General features: G+C 43.9%; 1 protein-coding gene across 2 annotated transcripts in view; it reads right to left on the bottom strand.

Moving 5' to 3' along the window:
- Window positions 1–6,813: 6,813 nt before the first annotated feature.
- The window catches only part of si:ch211-262h13.5 (uncharacterized protein LOC571127 homolog), a 47,631-nt gene continuing 28,115 nt past the window's right edge, over window positions 6,814–26,329 (bottom strand). The window contains exons 4-7 of one of the 2 annotated variants that reach the window (XM_067398477.1): window positions 17,763–17,929; window positions 16,824–16,925; window positions 16,528–16,614; window positions 6,814–7,822 (exon numbers count right to left, since the gene is read on the bottom strand). In XM_067398477.1, coding sequence (XP_067254578.1) covers window positions 7,400–7,822; window positions 16,528–16,614; window positions 16,824–16,925; window positions 17,763–17,929 — 779 coding nt within the window. In that variant the 3' untranslated portion in view covers window positions 6,814–7,399. The remainder of the gene's footprint in view (window positions 7,823–16,527; window positions 16,615–16,823; window positions 16,926–17,762; window positions 17,930–26,329) is intronic. The other variant, XM_067398478.1, reaches the window with a different exon arrangement.

Raw genomic sequence — 26,329 nt, 5'->3', positions numbered from 1 at the left:
TGGGGAATGATGACGCGCGTGCTGCGAGTCTTGTCCGAGCACGCGAGGGCTTGATCTGCGCGCAGAGGAGATGTCGTGCGCGCGCGCGGGTTTAAAATGAGCTTGCGGTCTCCCGTTTCCTCGCGTGCAGATCTGTTATCCTCTCGCGGAAGTGATTTACTGCGCGCGCAAGCATCAATTGTGCGCTCTGTCATTAATGGCATTAAAATGCCGCCATATTCCATACTCCTTACTAATCTTCATGTTGTAAGTGAAACCTGATGTACTGATGTACTCCGTTGAATGCGTTATCCATTTTCTGTGCCTTTCTGAATTCAAATTTAGGCTTTGGTCTGTAATAGGGTACGTCCCTATTACAGACCATTAAATTATTAATTTTTTAGACATTACCACATGACATTTTACAATGTGAACTAAACTTGTCTTGTCACAGAAAGTGTTATTTTACTATACTCACAGCAGGCGTCCTTTATATGACAAATGATGTAATTTTCAGTTTTACTTTTTCCCTACAAAATTGGGGGATTTTTTTCTTCTTTTTTAAAATATCAGTAAGCAATGAAGCAGTTTGTTACATTTTTTTCTGGGAAATAATAAAAGATTATTCCAAACTATTTTTCTTCTTCATTATGACAGTTGAATCACCCTGAAATTATGTCCTCAAATAATAATAATAATAATAATAATAATGAAATTAAAGCTCTTCACAGAAGAGGTCATTTTATGTGTGAATAGCATTTTAGTGTATTTCAAATAAATTGACAGATTTATTAAAAATACAGTCATGTGACTGATCCAGACGTCACGACAAGCTCTTGATATTCGTTTCTTACGAGGGCCGGTATGATGATGGATGGGGTAATTAATTATCACATTCGTTGTTCTGCAGATGCCTTGCTTCATAAAGAAGCAGTTTCATCCCGACCGGTGTTGCTTTAGCTCCCTCCGCTGGTTATGAAGAGAAAATTAATGCATTTCTTTAATGTTGTCCAACAGATTTTGCTTTATGTTTCTAAACACCCTGTTCCATTTCCAGCATATTATCAAGCTGATGAATGAACCTTTGTATCCTCATAACCAATGATAATGTGTTACTCAAACATCAGTAGCTATCTGAAACAATTAGGCCACATCCACATGAAGCCAGAACTTTGCCTATCCAATCTTTTACGTTCCTTGTTCTAAAAAAAATCCATAAAGACGGTAGACTGGGTAAACCCAGCCTGATCTGCCGGCGATTTGATTTCGCCCGGCAACTCAGTCTGGAAACCCATACATTCATTTCTATTGCTTCTGTTACACTTTTCAAATGTCTTAATTATTGTTATTTCTTTCTGATCTTCATCTATTAGTACAATACTCAATTTTTTATTATTAACTATTAATTACTTCTGATTGTTATGTTACATTGTGGTTTTATTAAACATAATCATTATCAATTAAATTTTGCTTGTGAGGCTAAATTTAATTGTAATGAATAAATAATTTTTCATCAACGTCATCACAGCCTGGATTTCTCAAGTTTTCGTATCAGTTACATTGTGATGTAATGGCGTTGGAAGGGACTAAAGAACAACATATTTTTATCATGTGAAAGGCATAATACAAATGTTGTTATCAAGTTAGATAGACATTACATAACAGCTTCAGGTTGTTTTAGTGTTGGAAACATGTCCCACATTGTCCCACACAAACTAAGTAATCGTCCCACATTTGGTTTGTTTGATGGTGGCCACCCTAGCACGAATGCAAAATGTGCCATGTTTGCTGTTCTCGCATTGGTCTTGATTTGATTTCGCCCGGAAACTCAGTCTGGAAACCCCTACATTCATTTTTTACTGTTTCTGTTACACTTTTGCGGGAACCAATCACAGACTGGCTTTATCCACCTTGCTCGCTATTGGCGGGTACTATAACACAATAAAGACAGAGAAGCGACGGCAAGCACGTCCGGCAATCCAATTCCTTTTAACCCAGTGGTCTCAAACTGCCGGCCCGCGGGCCATTTACGGGCCCGCCCTTCCCCTCTACCCGGCCCGCAACTGATCTCAAAAGTAAAACATAATCCGGCCCGCTAAATTATTATGATTATTCTCTAGTTGCTACCTGTCTGATATGCAAAGAAAAAGTCGCCGTTCTAAGGGGCATTCACATATCGCGTCACATAAGCTGCCGCGCCGCGTTCTCCTCCTTTCCAATGCGCTTTCGCTCCACTGTGCGCAAGTTACAACGTAGACTAGTTTTCACGTAAATGGGCACTAAGTTACAACTTGCGCACTACTAAATATATTTGTGTTGCACCATTAAACTTAGTTGAAGCGTAACTCTACGTATACACTAAATATTTACGGAAGCCTCCTATCAGTAGTAGGCTAACGATTGGAGTAAAATAGTAGACTAACTGAACTGCATCAATAAGCTCTTGTTTTACCTGACAGACTTCATTCTTTACACATATATGATGCTGCTGATATTTACACGCTCTTACATTTTAAGAAAGAGAACATTATGTGAAAAAATACTTTGTTAGCCACTCGTCAATACGAACCCGTTAAGCGCGCCGCAATGTGTGTCAAGTCACCCTTATTTATATAGCGCTTTTTACAATGCAGATTGTGTCAAAGCAGCTTTACACTGATAATTGGTATATAATTTTTCCTTTTAAAGAATAGTGTCAATGCAGGCAGATCAAAAGCACTGTTGAATAAATGTCAAGGATACTGTTGAATATCAAGTGTTAAGTCACATTAAATTAAATTAGGGCTGCACGATTAATCGTATTTTATCACGATAACGATATCTGCTTCTCTCGATTGATTTTAAATAATCGTCACGATATTGGCCTGCTCTATGAAAATGAACATAATTTGGAAATATTGGAAGTAATATTAGGAATTTCGCTGTTTTATCTTTTGAAGTTCCTAAAGGTTTTACCAGTTTTCATAATGTTGATCAGCTAGAAATGATTTTTCTTTGCTTTACGAATTTGCCGGGCAATTTGAATTTCAATTGTATGCATCGGTCCTATCACTCCGTGTTGTACATGTCAAATAAAATCAGTCAGAATCAATCTTTTTTTTTTCTTTTTTTTTTTTGTATGAGTATTTGTTTATTGATCCTTATTAATTTCGTTTCAAATACATTTTGATACAATGTTATTTACATATAAAAACATTTATGATTAAGTAGTAGGCTATTATATTTAATGGAAACTTATTTTTACTGTTAGCTACGTGAGGCAAAATAAGTCAGAATGAAGGATAAACTAAAATTCACAAAATTTCAACAACTTCTGCTCCTGTATTTGAAGGATCACTGAGGGTAAACGTCATATTATGCGACGCATTACTTTACGGAGACCTTACGAGCTACTGGCTACGTTCTGCCTACGTTCTGCCTTACTAAGCAACTAGTGTGGACTTTACGTTCCAATTTAAGAAAGAATTTACGAACGGCTGGTGCAACCCTACCCAGTGGCGTCTGTCGTTGCTATGCAACCATGAGCTGCGCTCTCAACCGCGTCTCTTCTATTATGAGCGCGCTTGCCTAATAAGTGTGTGCGCGGCTTAAATTACGGTAAAAGCACTCGACTTTAATTCACGAGCGTCCATTTAAACCACCGAAACGCGTCCGATGCAGCCATTAAACGTTACCGATACTCAAACAGCATCTTGGACAAATGTGTCTCAGCTGTGTCAGCAGAAGCGCTGCAGGTGTCTGTCAAGAAACAGAAGTGTACAAATGTATTCAGGGATTGTATTTGTTCAGTACAGTGTTGTTCAGTGCAAGATTTTAAAGTTATTTAAGCTAACATAAAGTAAGGGAAAATACTTCCATTAGATGTTAAAAACTAATAATGCATGTAACAATGAGAGATTTTTATTTTTTGGCAAAATAAAGTTGATATATAGCTCCAGTTTTTTATTTCTGACCCCTCCACGCCACAAGTGTTGCTGGCTTTGTTCCTAAATTACTAATTTTTTTATTCCATGCACCTTGTTGGATGTGAGAAGTTGCATCAGACTATTGCAATTAATAGTATTATATTAGTAGTATTATATTAGTAATAGTATTATATAATTATATTACACTCTGTAACAATGAGAGTGACACTGCTGTTTACATTTAGTATGGTAAATACAATATTTATAGTATAGGTATAAAAATATTTTAGTAGGCCTAATGAAATTTGAAGTAAATGAGAAATAATGCAAAGGAAAGTAAATTTTCTGAAATGTTGCGCTTTCTTACGCTTGAATGTTAATATGGCCCTCCTATGAGGTGTCAATCACAGAAACGCCCCCCACCCCCCCCCCCCCACATGTAAATATTTATTTGTATTATGGTATATTCTTTTGCTAAAAGCAAATGACACTTTACATCTTCGCAAGGGTTCATGTTATGTGAATCAGAATACGAAGCAAGCTCGATTACAGTGCTTCACTTGTGAGATATTTAGTTTTTCTGATAGGCCTACAAGCTTCGAGGTGCGGTGTCAAAGGTCACATCACAGATTTTACACTGTATGAACTGAAGCAGGTGTTACAAGGGGTGAAACAAACATCTCCACGAAATATGCTTTAAAATGATAAAACAGCTTTCAGATGTATCTCTGAACATTATTTTAGAGATTTTTAATAAGATATGGGAGTTGGGAAAACTCCCTACCTCTTGGAAACATGGAGTGATAATTCCAATTGGAAAGCCTGGAAAGGGTCACTCAAGAGCATCAAATTATAGACCAATTTCTTTAACATCTAATTTATGCAAAGTGATGGAGAGAAAGATAATTAGCCTACCTGATTAAATAATGTAAAATATGTAATAATGTTCATATCAGAGTGGCTTTAGAAAAGGGCGTAATACAATGGATTCGATAATATGTCTAGGATCTGAAATTTGAAAGGCAATAGTGAATAAGGAGGTGTTAGGTGTGTTCTTTTATGTGGAAAAGGCTTATGATATGCTTTGGAAAGAGGGACTTTTAATTAAATTAGACAAGATGGAAATAAAAGGAAAAATGTACAATTGGATTATGGACTTTTTGCTTAATACGATGCAAGTAAGGATCGGAACAAGTTATTCTAGGACTTATAATGGGACCCCACAAGGAAATGTGTGTAGTCCATTTTTATTTAATATAATGATAAATTACATATTTTCAATGACTGGACAAGGAATTGGTAAATCTTTATATGTGGATGATGGTGCCTTGTGGAAAAGAGGAAGAAATGTAGTTTATGTGGAAAGTAGTAGGCAGAAAGCAGTTAATGAAGTGGAAAAAATCAGTAAATAAGTGGAGTTTTAGACTGTCAGTAGAAAAAACTAAAGTGATATCTTTCTCAAAAAAGAAGAAATCACCAAATATTAAACTAAAGATTTATGGTCAAATGTCAGAGCACGTAACAGAAATTAGGTTCCTTGGAGTATGGATGGACTCAAAACTAACTTTTGCATCACATATAAAGAAAGTAACAGATAAATGTAAAAAGTGAATAAATATTTTAAGATGTTTGGCAGGGGTATATTGGGGTGCAACCCGACAGGCATTAAAAGAGGATATTGTGCAATGATTAGACCTATGATTGATTATGGCAGCATGGTATATAGTTCGGTATCAGTATCTCTGTAAAAGAAAGTAAGTGGTATTCAATTTTAAGCACTAAGAATAGGAAATGGGGCATTTAGAACATCGCCAGTCTCAGCGATGCAGGTGGAAATGGCAGAGTTTCCTTTAGACCTTCAGAGACTTAAGTTTAAGATGGCATACTGGTGTTCTAAGATGTATGTAAATTAGAAGCTGCATTGAAACTGCAGTTTGGACCTTAATAATAATCCTGAAACCATAATTTCTTTTCAACTGAAGAAAGACATACACATCTTGGATGACATGGGGGTGAGTAAATTATCAGGAAATTTTAATTTGAAAGTGAACTAATCTTTTAATGTTAATTCTAACATTTACTAATTCATTATGTTAGTTAGGTCAAAAGTCATCTAAAAAGTAACCAAAATGTATTCAGAATACATTACCTAAAATGAGTAATCTAGATTACATTATTAACTACATGTAATCTGGAATCAGTAACTGACTATAATTTGTAAGAAATTTACCCAGCACTTATATCGTGTGCACGATTTACTTAAAAAAAAAGTTAATGATTTAGTAAAATGATGTAACAAATCATGTTGTGTGCACAATTTAGTAAAACAACGGAACAAATTATCTCAAGCGCACAATTTACTTAACGGGAAAGAATTATTGTCATGCATGTGATTTAGTAAAACGAAGTAATGAAGAGATGTAAAAAAAAAAACTTAAGTAAAATCATGTCAGATCTTTTTCCACCTTTAAGTAATAGAAACTTTTTAGAAAAATAAAAATAAAAAACAAAAACATAAAATGACCTGTTACTGCATGTTAGTCTGTATAATTATTTTAAAATGTATGTTTGGCAAATTTAAAAAAAAAAAAAATGGTGACCCATGGTGAGGTGGTACAAGCATCATGCTATTGGGCTGCTTCTCTTCAGCTGGGACTGGTGCAGTAGTCAAGATCATTCAAGGAATCATGGATAGTGCCAGATACCAAGACCATTTTGACACAAAACCTACATCTATCTGTATAATCTATAAAATATTTCAATATTTATGTATTTGTTATGTAAATTAACATTCAGTCAATTATTTTCTTGAAACCACACTTAACCCTAACAAAGTTTAGACTGAGGAGACAATACTGCAGTGAAGTACGGTTCAAATGGATTTGCATGACATGTGATGCATAGAAAACATTTTTATTGTTTTGCTTTGCTATGCACACCAAGCTCAAACTTCACCTTTAAAAGGTAACCTTTAAAGCTACATAATTCATTATTTTAAAACAGTCAGAGTAAGTTTGAAACATTTCACAGTAAATTAGAAGCATTTTAGAAAAAAAAAATTACTTGCAAATTTTAATGCATGATATTTTAATTGGAATGAAAGCTAAATTTATGTATAATTTGATTTGTTATTCAATTTAACAGATTAAAATGTCATGGTGATGGACATGCAAATTGATATTGATAAAAATTAATGGTCTATTTGAAAAGTTCACAAAGTTCAGTTTCATGGGAAAACACGTCACAAAAATGGCATCATTTCCTGTAAATGGCCAATGATTGAATTTTGTGCATAAATGCAATTAGCAAAAAGTGACATTGTTAGAGGTTTAAGGAGATCTGTTGTTCTTTCAAAGAATAATTAAATAATACTTTGTTGGTTTTGACAGGGAACTGTTGAGAATCGCTTTTGACATGAACACTTTATAACTTACACATCTGAGACCTTTTTTGAAATATTTCATTTCATTTCACTTCAAGTTTAGGTAAATTTTGTGCTTGATGAATGAAGCCTCTCACACGGTGGTGTAGCGAGAGATGCCTGGACAGGAGCGGAACGGAGAGCGGACGCTGGGAAATATGCTCAGGAACACGGGTGTATGAGGAGATGTGGTGCTTGTGGGGATCTGCCTCCTCTGACGGTGCAGCACGTAACGGAAGTTCATTGGAGGTTTGACCGCGCGAACAGGACCGCCTACTTCCTCGGATGAGTCGGACTCAGCAGACTCACTGGATTCACTGGAGGAGGTGGGGAGGGCAGCATCTGATGCTGGGTGCCTTCTGGGCCCGGCAGGAATGGCCTGATACACCGGGTCGGCTAGCTGAGGTGTTCCTGGTCCAACATCTTGGAATGAGGGCTCATCAGGAATATTGTGGGTTGGAGTTTTGGAAAGTGTGGTGGATTTTTCCTCTAGCTGTGTGGGATTGACAACATGCACCTGTGGGTCAGTGGCAACAACACATTAAATAATTAATAGCCTATATATTCCACTATCATTCTTTAAAGGTGCGTTGCCATTTCTTTCAGAATTTAATGTTGTGAGATAAAATTACTGTACTGTACCACAAAATAATGGCAGGAAAATTATTCATATTTTAAATACCGTAAATCTTATGAGTTCTCCTTGCTGGCTGCATGCGAAAACGTCTCGGTTACAAAGGTAACCCTCGTTCCCTGAAGGAGGGAACGGAGACGTACGTCGGACAGACCGACGAATAGGAATCTCGCTAGAGAGGCCAATCTACTTCGAGTGTAACTAAAACGAGCCAATGCACATTGGCATGCAATCATATGCATCAGCTGCTCGCCTCGCAGCGCGGGTATATAATGAGCAGCAGGTGCGTTGCATCTTCAGCTTTTCGCTGAGGAGCCGAACCGGATAGGCGGCAGCATCAGCGGGGTACAGCGACTGTGGCGACGGGACGTACGTCTCCGTTCCCTCCTTCAGGGAACGAGGGTTACCTTTGTAACCGAGACGTTCCCATTCAGTCGGTCACGTTCGACGTACGTCGGACAGACCGACGAATAGGAATCCCTACCAAAGCGCCACAGGAGCTGCCCCCTTCCAGCGCTCTGTTGTAAGCCACCTGAACCCCCTTGCCTGAGGATGGTGGGACAGGGCTAACACAGAGAGAGTCGATCACTGCTGTTCCCGAAAACCCATTCAGTGAGACTATTGGATAACGCTGGGAAAGCGTACCCTTCGCTGGGAAAGGAACGCTGCGGAAGCCACATCCTTCCCCAAAGGAGTTATGTGGAGAAGTACATATGGACTAACCCTGTAGGGCTGTGCTACATATGGAAGAGCTGGGGTGACTCCAACCCGATGAAGGGTAGGTTCTCCCAGAGGGAAAGACACGGGCTTCGTTTAGGAGCAACCGTGGAACCAACCATATGGGATCCCCGTAGGGTCACACATATGGAACCCAGCCTAAACCCGGTTCTCAAGGATACAACGGAGTATAGGCCTGGCGCCAGACGCTCCGCCACGTCGGCTGCCGAAGGGATATCGGAGGACTCGACAGGGTCTGCCTTGTAGGGACTCTCTGGAGAAAAGAAGCGCATGTAGCGCAGCAAGCCGACACTAAGCCGGGGCCTCTCCGTGCCTCTGACCTGTGGCGAGAACATGGGAGGAGACCGGCTCGACACGAAGGCTATAGTATCTAGCGAACGTGTTAGGTGTCGCCCAGCCCGCAGCTCTACAAATGTCTGTCAGCGAGGCGCCACGAGCCAGCGCCCAGGAGGACGCGACACCTCTCGTGGAGTGAGCATGCAACCTGAGCGGGCAGGGCACGCCCTGAGCTTGGTAAGCCAGGGCGATGGCATCCACTATCCAGTGGGCCATCCTCTGCTTGGAGACAGCCTTTCCCTTCTGCTGGCCTCCATAACAGACAAGAGCTGGTCTGAGGTCCTGAGGCTTTAGGTTCTGTCTATGTACAGTCGCAAAGCGCGGACTGGACAAGAGTAAAGCCAGGGCTGGGTCTGCCTCCTCCGAGGGCAGCGCTTGCAGGCTCACCACCTGGTCCCTGAAGGGAGTGGTAGGAACCTTGGGCACATAGCCAGGCCGGGGTCTTAGTACCACGTGGCTATCACCCGGCCCGAACTCCAGGCACGATTCGTCGACCGAAAATGACTGCAGGTCCCCTACCCTCTTGATGGAGGCCAATGCCACCAGCAGCAAAGTCTTCATAGACAGAATCTTTAAGTCTGCTGACAGCAAAGGCTCAAAGGGAGCAATCTGAAGTGCTCTCAGCACCAGAGTGAGGTCCCAAGGGGGTATGGAGAGGGGACGAGAAGGATTTAACCGTCTCGCCCCCCTAAGGAACCTGATGACCAGGTCGTGCTGACCAACAGATTTGCCATCTAAGTGGTCGTGGTAAGCGGATATAGCAGCAGTATGGACTTTGAGGGTGGAGGGGGGACAGCCTACGCTCCAACCCTACTGCAAGAAGGAAAGCACGACTCTGATCGAGCATCTTCGGGGGTCTTCCCGGCGAGAAGAGCACCACTCGACGAACAGGTTCCACTTTGAGGCGTAAGCACGTCTCGTAGACAGTGCACGTGCCGAAGTGATGGTGTTAAGTACCTCAGGGGGTAAGTCACCTAGAACCTCCGCATCCCGTCCAAGGGACCAGACATGGAGTTTCCAGAGGTCTGGACGCGGGTGCCAAAGAGTGCCCCGTCTCTGAGAAAGAAGGTCTTTCCTCAGAGGGATGGGCCAGGGAGGGGCTGTCGCGAGGAGTGAGAGTTCTGGGAACCAGGTCCGGTTGGGCCAGTAAGGCACAACTAACAAGACCTGCTCCTCGTCCTCCCTGACTTTGCACAGGGTCTGTGCAAGTAGGCTCACTGGGGGAAACGCATATTTGCGCAGGCCCCGGGGCCAGCTGTGAGCCAGTGCATCTGTCCCGAGTGTCCCCTCGGTCAGAGAGTAAAACAACTGGCAGTGGGAGGTTTCTGGTGAGGCAAACAGGTCTACCTGAGCCTCTCCGAATTCTCTCCAGATCAGCTGAACCACCTGGGGGTGGAGTCGCCACTCTCCTGGCAGCGCAGCTCGTGATAGCTCGTCGGCCACACGGTTGAGCACACCGGAGACATGAATGGCGCGAAGCGACCTCAGATGCTTCCGACTCCACAGGAGGAGATGGCGGGCGAGTTGCGACATGCGACGGGAGCGTAGACCACCTTGACGGTTGATGTACGCAACGGTCGCAGTGTTGTCCATACGGACCAGTACATGCTTGCCCTGAAGCAGGCCTTTGAGGCGGCTCAGAGCAAGGCGTACTGCCAGCAACTCGAGGCAATTGATGTGCCAATGCAGATGGGGTCCCGTCCAAACCCCTGAGACTGCATGCCCGTATTACGTGGCACCCCAGCCGGTGGCAGAAGCATCTGTGAACACCACAGCATGCCGGGACACCTGTTCTAGGGGCATTCCTGCCCGAAGAAACAAGGGACCACGGACTGAAGGTTCGGCGGCACTCCTGAGTGATTGGCACCCGGAATGTGCCGTGCTGCCACGCCCATCTCGGGACTCGGCCGTGAAGCCAGTGCTGAAGCGGTCTCATATGAAGCAGACCGAGCGGTGTTACAGCCGCAGCAGCCGCCATATGCCCCAGGAGCCTCTGAAAGAACTTCAGTGGGACCGCTGTCCTGCCATTGAATGTATTCAGGCAGTTCAACACCGACCGAGCACGTTCCTCTGTGAGGCGTGCTATCTGCTCGACCGAATCCAACTCCATACCGAGAAAAGAGATCCTCTGCACCGGGGCGAGTTTGCTCTTTTCCCAGTTGACCTGAAGCCCCAACTGGCTGAGCTGTCTGAGCACCAAATCCCTGTGTTTGCACAACTGATCCCGGGACTGTGCTAGAATGAGCCAGTCGTCGAGATAGTTGAGAATGCGAACACCCTGTTCTCCCATGGGAACAAGGGCTCCCTCCACGACTTTCGTGAAGACGCGGGGAGACAGGGCCAGCCCGAAGGGTAGGACTCTGTATTGATATGCTCGACCTTCGAACGCGAATCTCAGGAATGGCCTGTGTCGCGGAAGAATTGAAACATGGAAGTACGCGTCCTTCAGGTCAATCGCTGCAAACCAATCTCGGGGACGGATGCACTCGAAAATGCGTTTCTGCGTGAGCATTTTGAATGGTAGCTTGTGGAGGCTCTGATTCAAAACTCGCAGGTCCAAGATCGGTCGTAACCCGCCGCTTTTCTTGGGTACAATGAAGTAGGGGCTGTAGAACCCCGACCTCAAATCGGCTGGAGGGACAGGCTCTATCGCGTCCTTCGCCAGTAGGACTGCGATCTCCGCACGCAGGACAGGGGCATCGGCACCTTTCACTGTAGTGAAGAGGACGTCCCTGAACTTGGGGGGGAAGCCGGGCGAACTGAATCGCAAAGCCGACCCTGATGGTCCGAAGGAGCCAGCGAGACGGACTGGGGAGCGCTAACCCGGCTCGCAGAGACCGTACAAGCAGGACCAAAGGTACCACCGGTGTACCCGCAGCAGGGCAGCGAGGTGGAACACAGGGACGCGGCTCGGGGGGCTCTCTTTGTGACGCGGCCCGAAGCGGCGTCACAGTGTGCTAGGCAACACTTACCTGGCTCCACGGATGGACAGAGGGAGCAGTCGAGGCTTTGGCTGCCCGCTGCTCACTGCTGTCCGCTGGCGACAGAAGAGGGGGATGAGAGTGGTGAGGTTTTTCTCCTCCCACTGCTCTCCAAACCCTCTTCAGACCTGGAAATGGAGGAACTGCTCTTTAAAATTTGGGTACCGCTGCCTCTTGGGTCAGTGGCGGAACAGAAACAAACCCAATAAAGGATTTACCACCTGGCCCTCCTCCAGGGGTGGAAGAGAAGCCCCACCCATCTCTGGGTCGCCCGTCTCAGGGGTGATTCTCACCAACCAGTTAAACAGCTGCAGAGACGGGAGGTGTCATCTCCCCGCAATGGATACAGCAGAGCCTGCTGGGCCGGAGTTTCTTGCAGGGGACAACACCCTTGGCGACGAGCAGACTGAGGGGCGGCCCAAGAGGAACTCAATGGTTTGTCATGGGAAGCTCCCCGATCCGCTACTAACTGAGGAGAACCGCTGGGCTCAGTCCTCGACAGTGTCACCGAAAGGCCACCTCGTAAGATGGGAGCATTGAGAAAGCATTTAGCTTGACAACCTCTCAGACCTCACAAGGTAAGCCAGGGGGCACTTCTGGACCACGGAGGTGGACATTGTCTGGCTGAGGGCCTGCGCCGTGACTTTGATCACGGTTAGTCAACAAGCGCAGCTCAACCCCAGCACAGAACTACCCTCATGCAAAAAGAGTGCCTTGGCCTCACATGCAGGGTGGGTGTGGTCTGTGTACAGCCACCCCATCCAAGAGGGTAGTGAGAGAGGAAAAACTTATGCAGATTGGCACCTTTGGCATTCCATATTTATGGCACCAATATACCCCCATACTGCCAAGTTTTCCATGCACATCTGGAAGACCCAGGAAAGCATGGCTGTAAACTCTGAATCTGAGTCAGCATAAGCACACACCATTACAGTGGGCAGCGTCACCCTCATTTCCAGAGAATAACAGCACTCTCTCCGATGCTGCAATCGACGTCTGTCCCTCAGCTGGAGCTCTGAATGAAAAGCTAGGTTCCCCTATGAAAAGGACCAGCAATCCAATCCAGAAACTGCACAGCTTGCAATGCGCTAGAGAGGGAGGGGCCCTAGGGGGTTGGTTCCCCGAAGGAACCCCTCAACCTCATGTCACCCAAGCCATATCAGCAAAGTAGACCTCTTCTGGTGCACCAGAGAGGGCGCTACAATGGAGATTACGCAAGGGAACCGCGCATCTAGAGCGCCGAGCGAGCGCTGGGTTGCCGTGACAACCCGCGCTGCAGCCCGGCAGCTCGACGGCACACGACACGCAGAGGAGCGAGAGGTTTGCTCTCGTTGATCTCCACGGTCTCCCAGAGTGTCGGGCAGACCCGCGACTGTGCTTTTACACACAAGCGGCAGCTGGCCAACAACAGAGGGGACTCAAGCTTCCCGGAGAAAGAAGAGTCACGACCGGCGTGTCGACGTGATCATGTTCTCATATGAAAACATGAACACCCACGAACATCATTTCAGCACGCGCCCAGACATGCGAAACGGTGATCGTGGCCGTCAGTGAGGACAGGAACGATCGCATCCAGAAACACAAGTAGGATGTCGTCTTTAAAAAGACGCGAATCTACTTGTGTAAGCTCTTTCAGGGACTTTACTCTTTTAGAAGTGCTGAAGCACGCAGGGGAACGGCCACCGCAACACAGACAGGGATTGTGTGCAGCCTGTCGTGTGCTTTCTCTCTCTTTGAAGGCGCTCACTCTTACCAGCCGTAAAAACGGCTTTTCAGCGCTCAAAAGCGCACCGTACCGGCCGTGAGAACAGCCTTCTGACGCTGTCAAACAGCTATTTGCTCAAAAACGGCAAACGAAACAAAAACAGAAAAAGAGAGGACTTCGACCCCGCTGCTGTGCTGTTCGCCTGCACTCGGAAAAAAAGAGAAGTTCAACCAAAAAGCTTGACTCGTCTTCTAGCAGACACTCGCTTGCAGAGAACAGGAACAAACACCGTTCGGCTCCGAAGCGAAAAGCTGAAGATGCAACGCACCTGCTGCTCATTATATACCCGCGCTGCGAGGCGAGCAGCTGATGCATATGATTGCATGCCAATGTGCATTGGCTCGTTTTAGTTACACTCGAAGTAGATTGGCCTCTCTAGCGAGATTCCTATTCGTCGGTCTGTCCGACGTACGTCGAACGTGACCGACTGAATGGGAACATACATACAGCACAAGCAGTGTAGTCTGATTACGAAACAGAAATGTTTTTCAACATCTTGACTTATTTTTCCAATGATTTCAACATAAAGTTACCTAAAAAAAAAAGTTGTATCAGGAAAACACTGGAAGCATTATTTCCAATTCTGTTTGGTTGCGGCAGAAATTTCACACTTCCTGCTTTAAAATTATTGCTTTTTAAGTCTATCTTTCTTCCTATCTAAAGAATAAACAACTGGAAAATAAAAAAAAAAAATATTGCCTTCAAGTCCTCCTGCAAATTTCCCACAATGTTCCTGTCAGACAAATGGGTAATTAAATTAAATGATGGGTAATTTAATATTTCTTTCAGTTTTTCAGGACCATTTTTCAGGGTTGGTGCAAGAAAATTGTTAATTAAGAGCAAAGGATGAGCATTTGGTCTGTAATTGATGCTTTATCTGCATTTATTGTTCCTGTGCAACCACTATATACAAAATAATTTTAATAGTCAGCACTTTCCAACACCATGATTTCCATGTTTTTACTTAAGATTACAACATTGTGGTGGTGTTCATGTGTGTTCATTTGTAAACAGTGTTGGGGAAAGTTACTTTTAAAAGTAATGCATTACAATACTGCGTTACTTTTTATGAAAAGTAATGCGTTACATTACTTTTGCATTACTTTTTGTCACCTGGGCTGGGCTTGCTTGTTTGTTTTCACACCTTTCACACCTTTCACACCAAAAGTGAAATGAATAAGCTTTTGGCTGAAGGAAATGCATATTTATGCCTTTCAAACCTTTCAGCTGTGCTGGCATTCTGGATTAATGAAGATTAGGATACAGGAGGAGGAAGTTCAACACTCTTAATTCTAAATCTAATATAAAGTATTTTTTTGTATGGTTGAATTAGATTATTGAAGGTCAGCAGCAGAGACATTGGTTAATAATTAAATAGATTAAATGCATAAAGTATATTTGTGTAATTTAATATAATTATTAAAGTTTGCATAAAATTCTGAGATTGCATTAGTGAAATGAATAAATGCATGTTTGCATTTAGTCTAGAACTACAATAACCATGTTCACACAGGAGAGCTGTCGATCAATAAATGCAAAAAAAAAAAAAAATAACTTGAGTAAAGTAACATATTTTGTTGTAAATTGAAAAAGTAATGTTACTTTGCTAGTTACTTGAAAAAGTAATCTGATTACGTAACTCAAGTTACTTGTAATGCGTTACCCCCAACATTTTAAATATGATCATTCTGACATGATCATTCTAAAGGGTCAGTTCACCCAAAAATGAAAATTCTGTCATTTATTACTTACCCTCATTCCGTTCCACACCCGTAAGACCTTTGTTAATCTTCAGAACACAACACAACACACTCTGTGAGGCCTCCATAGGAAGCAATGACACTTCTTCTCTCAAGATCCATAAAAGGTACTAAAAACATATTTAAATTGGTTCATGTGAATACAGTGGTTCAATATTAATATTATAAAGCGACGAGAATATTTTTGGAGCTCCAAAAAAACAAAATAATTACTTATTTAGTGATGGCTGATTTCAAAACACTGCTTCATGAAGCATCGGAGCATAAATTAATCAGTGTGTCGAATCATGATTCAGATCGCGTGTAAAACTGCCAACGGCTGAAATCACGCGACTTTGGAGCTCCGAACAGCAGATTCGATACACTGATTAATCTGTGCTCCGATGCTTCCTGAAGCATTGTTCTGAAATCGGCCATCACTAAATGAGTCGTTATTTAGTTTTTTTTTGGCGCTCCAAAAACATTCTCGTCGCTTTATAATATTAATATTGAACCACTGTACTCACATGAACCGGTTTAAATATGTATTTTATTTATTTATGGATCTTGAGAGAGGAAGTGTCCATTGCTCCCTATGGAGGCCTCACGGAGCTATCGGATTTCAACTAAAATATCTTAATTTGTGTTCTGAAGATTAACGAAGGTCTTACGGGTGTGGAACGGCATGACAGTAAGTAATAAGTAATAACTTACAGAATTTTCATTTTTGGGTGAACTAACCCTTTAATTGAAGGCAACAAGACAAGGAAAAACGGAGAAAGACTAGACAGAAGGAAGGAATTAAACTTTTTTTTTTTTTTTTGTCGTTCTGCTTTTCTAGACAAAATAAAGCAAAGGCAATAAGTGTACAGGGAGATTCAGATCAACTCTATTGGGTTTGGCTCAATTTCCTTCTGTTACGCTGAGGTGTTGATTTACCTCAGTCATCTGGCTTTTAGAGCTGGAAAGTTCTCCAGTGTGTGACCTGGAGAAAAAAGCCTGACAAACAAATATGGATATTTAGAGTACCTGTGGGCGAAATATTTCACAGGACACCTTCACATCTTGCTGGCCGTGGTTAGTGCCAAGAATCTCCCCCACACAGAACCCAACAGGCTGAAATGAAAACACACTGACACAATAACCACGCTATAAAATCAGAGAGAAAGCAGACTGTTTGAAAAATTAGGTAACACTTCATCAAATAAAACTTTTTATGGTGTGAGAAAAACAACAGAGAAAATTTTAATAGTAGTGGATGTTAGGTCATTCAGATGGGATCCAACTCAAGAACATGGACGTAATGGATGCTGGCAGGAACTCACCTCTTTACCTTCATGTCCCGGCTCACACAGAACCTCTGGAAATGGAGCAAGTGAGCATTCCTGAACAGTGTATTCCACAAAACTGGCAGAAACAGGGGAGCTCTAAGTAACATGGAATAAAAAGATTCAATAAATTTGGCCAGGGCAGGAGTCAGTATAGAGTGTCATCGTATTAAAGGGTTCATCCAGAAAAGAAATTCTGTCATCACATACAGACTGTATTTTTTTATTAAATAACTACTTGGATTTCACGTGGCTTCAGAAGACTGGGAATGGGAAGTGATATAAAAAGTAATTTTATGGAGCGTTTTCTGTCTATTTTTTCAGTATTAATTCACATTCATTGCATTTCCTTGGTGAATTAAGTCTTTAAGGATGGAAATGTGGAATAAAATTAAAGTATACAATGACACTACACTTGCAATGATATCTATGTAAATGATAACTATGTACGTTCACTGATCAATGTTTATATGTGAAGAAAAGCCTAAATTAAATCTGTTCATCATATAAAGCAATTGTGTCTCTTCAGAAGACTTAGATTAAACCGCTCGATTCATAAAGATTTATTTTATGATCACTTTATGAAATTTTTGAATGAAAGTCTTATGGGTTTGGAATGACATGAGAGTAACTGATGACAGAATTTTTATTTTTGGGTGAACTAACCCTTTAAGGCTATTCATTAGGTTACTGGTGTAGGAACTGTTGTTGTAAAGTAAATTTCATTTATAATAATTTCCCCTGTAAACCAGTATAAACTTTCACAGAGTGTAGCCGACGTTGTTGTACAGGGTGAATTCAGGGTGACTGGGACACTTTTTGCCATTGAGATGAATTGGAAAGAGTGTCCCAGTTAACCTGAATTCAACCGTAGCAAACACCACAATTTAATCAGTTGCAAAAACTACATATTGCTGGTCTGTCATCCATTACAACCTGATGGGAAGCTCTAGTGATGGTGTTCACAGTCAGGCTAACAGGAAGTGTGCTTTGTCTGTTGTATTTAAGGAGGGATGTCCTAGCTGTGGCAATAGCTTCATTACTCTCTACCGGCAGCAGCAGAGGACAGTCCGGACACGTCAGACGTAACTTCTCTGGAGGGTCTTGGGGAAGAAAAAGACAGCACATCAAAATGAGTAAGATAAAAGAAAAATCTGGAATTGTAATTGCATTGCAGTAGTTTAGTAGTTTAATTTCACAAAAGCAAGACATACAAACTTTTTGTCAAGAATAGAACTATAAAGTAATTTTCAACTGTGGCCCTTGCTATTAAAAAGAATTTGTACTTGCTTGTAAGCAGTATTGAATGCATTCACTCTCAGGATTTGGGGTGTTATATTGCAAAAAAAAAACTACGAAATGTTACTTTAAAATGTGTATAAATCACTACATTTTTTTTTAGTAACACTCTCCAACAGCGACACCATCAGGTAAAGTTACAGCGGGAGTCTGTGTCTCTCTTGTACGGTGGCCGAGAGAGCTCAACGCGCTGCAAATAAAGAAAACATCTTCATCAGTTTGACAACACACGCGCTGCAAACTCCACAACACTTACAAATAGACAAATGCGCTGCAAATAAAGAAAACATCTTCATCAGTTTGACAACACATGCGCTGCAAACTCCACAACACTTACAAATAGTGAAACGCGCTGCAAATAAAGAAAACATCTTCATCAGTTTGATAACACATGCGCTGCAAACTCCACAACACTTACAAATAGTGAAACGCGCTGCAAATAAAGAAAACATGTGGAGTTTGCAGCGCGTGTGTTGTCAAACTGATGAAGATGTTTTCTTTATTTGCAGCACGTTTCACTATTTGTAAGTGTTGTGGAGTTTGCAGCACGTGTGTTGTCAAACTGATGAAGATGTTTTCTTCAATTGCAGTGCGTTGAGCTCTCTCGGCCACCGTACTCTTGCCTCCCCTGAGCCCATTGAGTTTTAACAGACCCCCTAGAGGCCTGGACCTGGAAACAGAATTTCTTTCGTTACTACATAACAAGCGAATTGCAACTTTTGTTTCATGACTTCAATGTTAGACATTAAATTTAAGCTTACAATACATGTAACTAAAGTAACCTTTATGAGAGCAGTAATCTAAAATAATAAAATAAATCTAATATGGTCAGAAGTGTAAATGTGTGTAACCCCTACCTTGTACCTCCAAACATTTTATTAATTATATATATTTTTTTCTTTTTTTTTATCATTTTCTACTTTTAAATGGTAAGCAATCAGTTTAAATTTTAACCCATTTTTTGCACTTAAAGGTACAATATGTAATAATTTTGTCCGCTAGAGGTCGCTAGAAGCCTATTCAAAAACAAAGGCATAGCTTGATGATGGCAAGTTTTTAGAGTGGAATCTTGGGACATGTGGTCTCCATCGGGAAGAACTCATGTTCATAGATGCGATTATTAACGTTACTGTAGTATGAAGCAGAGCAGGACCGAGTGTTGTGGGAGCTGAACTAGGCCGCTGGAGCGGTTGCGAAACACACGCCTCATGAGCAGCTGGACCACAGAATCCTTCACATCTTATACACCCAAAATCTGCGAATTTCACTGCCAAATCAGAAGCGCAATAGAACAGTTTTTTTAAATTAAGTCACCAGTAAATTGTATGGCTCCTACAGTAAATGTTGTATTGTCTTATATATGTTTTATTTTACCAGTTGTGGAATCCAACCATTCAACCTTCTGAGGTAACGTAGTTAGCCTACTTTATTGAGTATTTCCATTTTATGCAACTTGTCGTAGTGAATTAATAATTAATAAATTTAAGATCATCATGTTTAAAGTGAACAATATATTTCAGACCAAGTGGAGTAATAGTAATAATATCTAGGTCTGAACTGAATTGGCTATATTGTAGGCTACGTTTTAACGGATCACGCTACAAACATAATTATCTTATAATACATGATGCATTGCTATGTCCATTATCGCATAATTCCCACTTTTGCTTTAACAGACATTAGACAACACTGCAAAATCAAGCTGTTATATTCATATATTTATTGTCCAACATTCCTGTTTTTTTGTCCTTAATTTAATGTCATATGTTGGTAATAATTCAGTGTTTATAAGCCTTTTAAAGAATTTTAACCCAAACTGACTGGGTTTCTAGAGAGAAAAACCTTAAGGTTTTGTGAAAAAAGTGAAAGACTTAAACACCAAGTGTTTAAAATAAACTGTTAAAAGGATTTGATGATCAGTGATAGTGATAGTGTTTTATTCTGTGTTGTCATCATTCAGGTTGGATATCAGCTTTAATGTACTTTTTTTTTTTTTTTTTTTTAACAAAGCAGCTGATAGAAACTAGTGGACTGCCGACTCGCTTTCACCCCAAAATGGAGGAAACGCAGGGCCGTTGCTGGGCGCTGGTGTTGCAATGGAACGTTCTTTTGACTCTCGCTTCTTGTTAGTGTATATTCTTTGACGCAGTTCTGTTTATTATTAGATACATTTGAGTGCGTTGAAAACGATGTTATAACATTAATCTGCGTTCAGTTGTTGCACATTGCAGTAAGATCGATTTTAGAATATCATATTAAATATTGGATGTCTTGTGTTGATAAATGGCATGCAATAAATTTTAAAACTTATTGTATGATGGAGAAAATTATGTATTACTGTTAATAAAAATAAAGCTGCATCTGATTATGCTATGTTAGCTACTTGACAAAATAGTGTTTTTCTCTGAGGCATAGTAAAGCATGGTACTCGAAAAAAAAAAATAATCAAGAAAATTTATTTTCTGTCTATAAATATACCAAAACAGTTGTTCCCTTGTCTATTAAAATGTGTGATATTTTAAAGCGTCTTTGGTGTTTCCATGGTTTCTACAAAATAAAACCGGAAACAGAGTAATGCGGGTATGACGCAATTGACAGTTTAAAATTGCAATTTTCTCACGATTTACAAATAGTTGGAAACATTTGGGATATTGTAAGTACTCAAGTGAACAAAATATATAACACTGGCCTAGTGGTTTTTGCATATTTTACTGCAAAACTATTACATATAGCACCTTTAAAGGGGTCATGACATGAGAAATCAATTTTTCCTTGGTCTTTATAAAAGGTCTTACAAAACACCTGCAAGTTTCATAGCTTAAATGCCTTCCTTATTGCAAAAAACAAACTAATATAATCAAGCTGCAAAAACAGCTTGTTCCCTTTCGTGGGAACTATCGACGCTACGTCAGTGACATGATGGGAATCCTCTGCATTTTTGTGTTCGTGAAGCACTATTGTATCCAACCAATGAGAGAACGTGACGTCAGAGGCGGGCGACGTCGCGGACCGGAACCTATAAAGCATGCCCAGAAACAAAGAACGCTAGCTTCTGTTGTCTTCAGTAAGCGCTATTTGTATCTTGTCTGTCTTATTTATTGTTGTCTGTCTACCATCTCGCCAGAAAGTGATCTCTTTGTCTGAGGACAAGAGTTTCCAAACAAGTGAAATAAGCATAGACACATATATATATATATAAAATGACGGAGAAAGGCCAGCGTTTCACTAAGTGTGCACCTCCTTGTCCGCGATTCATCGTGGAGGGAGATACACACGAGATGTGTGTGAAATGCCTGGGAGTTGAGCACGCACAGGCAGCTCTTGAGGGGGCTGTCTGTGTGCACTGTGAGCGGCTCACTCTCAGGGCGCTGCGCTCACGCCGGGCGCTCTTTGAGGAGGGCGCCGCGGCGAGTGTTCCCCGCGGGTCTGGTCCCGCTGCTGCCGAGGCACAGCGAAGGCTGCACTCGTGGGGTTCACAGATGGATCTAGTAGAGGGGGGAGAGACGGGCTCTGCCTTATCGCTTCCCTTACCTGCTAGATCTAGTGTCTCTCCTTTGGTGGTGGAAGCACGCGCTGTGGTTTCTTCCCCGCAAAGGGAGGCACCGACACTGAATATATCTTCCTCCGAGGAGGTTGATGTTGAAGGTGTCGAGGGTGGTGATGAGGGACCGTCATCCTCATCTCCAGCCCATGAGGAGCTTATGGAGGTAGTGACCCGGGCAGTAGAAAAACTGAAAATAAGCTGGCCCGCGGAGGAGAGCGTTCCTAAAATAAAAAGCAAGTTAGATGAACGCTTCCTCCCAGATAGGTCACTACCCCAGCGTCGGGGACTGCCGTTCTTTCCCGACCTCCACACCGAGGTGTCGAGGTCGTGGAATAGACCCGTGCAGTACCGTGTCTTCAGCCCACAAACGACAATGTATAGTAATATTACGGGGCTGAAGCAACACGGTTATGGGGCGATGCCTCGGGTTGAGGAGACGCTTGCGAGCTATCTCTCGCCCGAGTCTGCATCGTCCCTGAAATCCCGACGTTGCCCACCAAACCACTAAAACAAACATCGAGTTTGGTGGGCAAGGCTTATTCGGCAGCGGGTCAGGCTGCGGCATGTCTGCACACAATGTCTATACTGCAGGCATACCAAGCTGATCTGCTGGGGGAGATTGAGGAGTCTGGGGAAGCTACTTTTGATACAATTCAGGAGTTGAGAAAAGCCGCAGATTTAGCTCTCCGTGCCACCAAGGAGACGGCCAAGTCAGTAGGCCGTTCTATGGCAGCCATGGTGGCCACGGAGAGACATCTGTGGCTCAATCTCGCAGATATTAAGGATAAAGACAAACATATCCTTATGGATGCGCCGCTTTCCTCCGAGGGCCTGTTCGGTGACGCAGTTGCTACTGTCGTCGACAGGTTCGAGGAGGCGACAAAACAGAAAGCGGCGTTCCAAAGATTCCTTCCCCGGAAATCTCATCCCCCTGAGGCTGCTGGGCGGGAGCAGCCTCTGCCGATAGCCGGCTCCTCGGGATACAGGTCCCAGCAGAAAGCTAGTGTGGCCGCCCGTGCTCCCCCGCGGAAAGCTTGGGGACCGGTGCGCGCTGTACAGCAGAAGCCTTCTGGGGGTAGGGCGGATCTGAGGACCGTCATTATTTCCCGGAAGGCTTCCCAAAAGAAATCCTGACGGTCATGGGTCAGGGTTTCTGAGGGCAGTCCCCTCCGAAGGGGTTCGACGATTAACATCTATCGTTCCCCATCGGTGCCCTCAGGGGGCTGTTCTGCCAACCCTGCCACCCAGTGTGCGACAGGGCGCAGCAGTCCCCGTCGATCCTTCGAGGAGGGTCGGCCAGCACATGATTCGCTTATCTGCCGGTGCGCCGTGCCAGATAAACGAGCCAAGTGCTCAAAAAACACCAGAGACCAGTCTCGAGAGGCTGGTTCCCTTAGTAGAATTTTTGGGGGAATGGAAACTTCTTCCGAATATTTCGAAATGGGTGCTGCTCATGGTAGAACAGGGTTACAGAATTCAGTTCGGTTCTCTTCCGCCCAGGTTCAGTGGAGTGATTCACACAGTGGTAGCTCCAGAGCAGTCTCTGGTAATGGAACAGGAGGTTACGACGCTTTTGCAAAAAGGGGCTATAGAACGGGTTCCCTCTCCCAGCAAAATGTCGGGCTTTTACAGCCGCTACTTCATTGTTCCAAAGAAGGATGGGGGGTTGCGTCCGATCATAGATCTTCGTATACTAAATCGATCTGTAAAGAAGTTGAAGTTCAAGATGCTTACACTCAAACAGATTATTCCACAGATCAGATCCGAGGACTGGTTTGTGGCGATAGATCTAAAGGACGCATATTTTCACATTTCCATCCATCCTTCTCACAGGAAGTTCCTCAGGTTTGCTTTCGGGGGCGAAGCATACCAATACAAGGTTCTTCCCTTCGGCCTATCACTATCACCCCGCACGTTCACGAAGTGCGAGGATGCAGCCTTGGCTCCGCTGAGACTCCAAGGCATCCGCGTGCTGAACTATATCGACGATTGGTTGATTTTAGCTCAAACAGAACCTCTGGCAGCTCAACATCGAGATGTTGTGTTGTCGCACATGAAGAAGCTTGGGCTGAGGCTCAACGCCAAGAAAAGTGTGCTGGTTCCGAGTCAGGTTGCCAACTATCTTGGGGTAATCTGGGATTCCATCACGATGCGGGCGCAATTGACTCCCGCTCGTGTGACTTCCATTCTCGGGGCCGTGAATGGGGTGAAGTTAGGCCGGTCACTCACTGTAAAACAGTTTCAGAGACTGTTGGGTCTGATGGCAGCTGCGTCCAATGTTGTTACTTTTGGCCTTCTGCACATGAGACCCTTACAGTGGTGGCTCAGGACCAAGGGGTTTTCTCCGAGGGGAAATCCTTTTCGCATGATCAAAGTCACGCGGCGGTGCCTTCGTGCTCTGGTCATGTGGAAAAAGCCTTGGTTCCTGTCCCAGGGACCCGTGTTGGGAACTTCATGTCGTCGCGTAATGCTTACGACAGATGCGTCCCTCACGGGCTGGGGAGCGATCATGAGTGGTCGCTCAGCTCAAGGTCACTGGGAGGTACACCAGCTCTCCTGGCACATAAATCGGCTGGAGATGCTGGCAGTGTTTCAGGCTCTGAAGCACTTCCTCCCCGACCTGAGGGGCCACCATGTGTTGGTTCAGACAGACAACACTACGGTGGTCTCCTACATAAATCACCAAGGGGGACTGCGGTCTCGGCCACTATGCAAACTGGTCAGTCACATCCTCCTGTGGACCCAGGGGAAATTACTCTCGCTAAAGGCGGCGTATATTCCGGGGTATTTGAATATGGGGGCGGACGCTCTGTCGAGGCAGAGCGCAAGTCCGGGGGAATGGAAGCTTCACTCAGAGGTAGTGGAGCTCATATGGAAAACATTCGGTCGAGCGGAAGTCGATCTCTTTGCCACAGAGGAGTCAACTCAATGCCCTCTGTGGTACTCTCTGAGGCACCCAGCTCCTCTGGGGTTGGATGCCATGATACAGACGTGGCCGAGGCGACGTCTGTATGCTTTTCCCCCAGTCTCTCTGCTCCCGGGAGTTCTGGACAAAGTCCGTCAGGAAGGGGTAGACCTGATATTGGTGGCTCCTTTCTGGCCAACAAGAATATGGTTTGCGGACCTAGTATCGCTTCTTCACGGCTCTCCTCTGGAGCTTCCAGTCAGACAGGATCTCCTGTCCCAAGCGGGCGGCATGGTTTTACATCCCCGTCCAGAAATGTGGAAACTGTGGGCCTGGCCCCTGAGGGGGCAAGGCTCATAGAATCTGGTCTCCCAACCGAGGTTGTGGAGACCATCCTTCAGTCCAGAGCTCCATCTACAAGGAAGCTTTATATGTATAAGTGGAAGGTTTTCGCTACATGGTGTAGCCATCATAGGGTGGACCCAGTCCACTCATCTGTCAGCTATGTGCTTCAATTCCTCCAAGAAAAGCTTTCAGAAGGCTTAACTCACTCCACATTAAAAGTGTATGTGGCTTCGATTTCAGCCTATCATGTTCCTATGGGTGGTGTCTCGGTAGGTCGAGACCCCTTAGTTGTTCGCTTCCTTCGTGGCGCACTGAGGCTGAGGCCTTCAGTACGCCCAAAATCTCTGACCTGGGACTTAGCCATCGTGTTACAAGGGTTGGCTGAGGCGCCCTTTGAACCTTTGGAAGATGTGTCAGATAAAATGCTCACATTGAAGACTGTGTTTTTACTGGCCATTTCATCCTTGAAAAGGATAGGTGACCTTCAAGCTCTTTCGGTTTCACCATCATGTTTAGAGTTTGCACCAGGGATGGTTAAGGCCTTTCTACATACAAGGCCTGGTTACATTCCTAAGGTCCCCACTAGGGTCCCAGGTCCTATCGTTTTGGAGGCTTTTTATCCCCCTCCGTTTACTGATCCGGATCAGGAAAAACTTAATCTGCTGTGTCCTGTGAGGGCGTTGGACGCTTATGTTCACAGAGCTGCCCTGTGGAGAAAATCAGACCAACTATTTGTATGTTATGGGTCCCCGAGTCGAGGGGGCCCAGCGTCCAAGCAGAGGATGAGTAAATGGGTGGTTGAGGCCATCTCATTATCGTATAAAGCCCTGGGGCGTCCATGCCCCTTGGATGTTAGGGCACACTCAACTAGAGGTATGGCTGCTTCAAGAGCTCACATGTCAGGAGTTTCCTTGGCGGATATTTGTGATGCTGCTGGATGGTCATCCCAGCACACCTTCATCAGATTTTATAATCTTAATGTGAGTAGTACTCCGGGTGCTTTGGTGTTACAAGATAGCAGCCAGGCACTCGGAGGCACGGCGTAGTGGGGACAGCGTTCCCATCACGTCACTGACGTAGCATCGATAGTTCCCACGAAAGGGAACGTCTTGGGTTACGAGTGTAACCCTTGTTCCCTGAGTAAGGGAACGAGACGCTACGTCATGTTGCCGTACTTCCAGCATGCCTGGAGCGCTTACTTCAGACATATCACAGAAGCTAGCGTTCTTTGTTTCTGGGCATGCTTTATAGGTTCCGGTCCGCGACGTCGCCCGCCTCTGACGTCACGTTCTCTCATTGGTTGGATACAATAGTGCTTCACGAACACAAAAATGCAGAGGATTCCCATCACGTCACTGACGTAGCGTCTCGTTCCCTTACTCAGGGAACAAGGGTTACACCCGTAACCCA

The sequence above is a fragment of the Chanodichthys erythropterus genome, chromosome 10 (genome assembly GCF_024489055.1).
Source record: "Chanodichthys erythropterus isolate Z2021 chromosome 10, ASM2448905v1, whole genome shotgun sequence".
Lineage (NCBI taxonomy): Eukaryota > Metazoa > Chordata > Actinopteri > Cypriniformes > Xenocyprididae > Chanodichthys > Chanodichthys erythropterus.
Note: the sequence above shows the minus strand (reverse complement) of the source record. Positions and strands in the feature narration are given on the sequence as shown.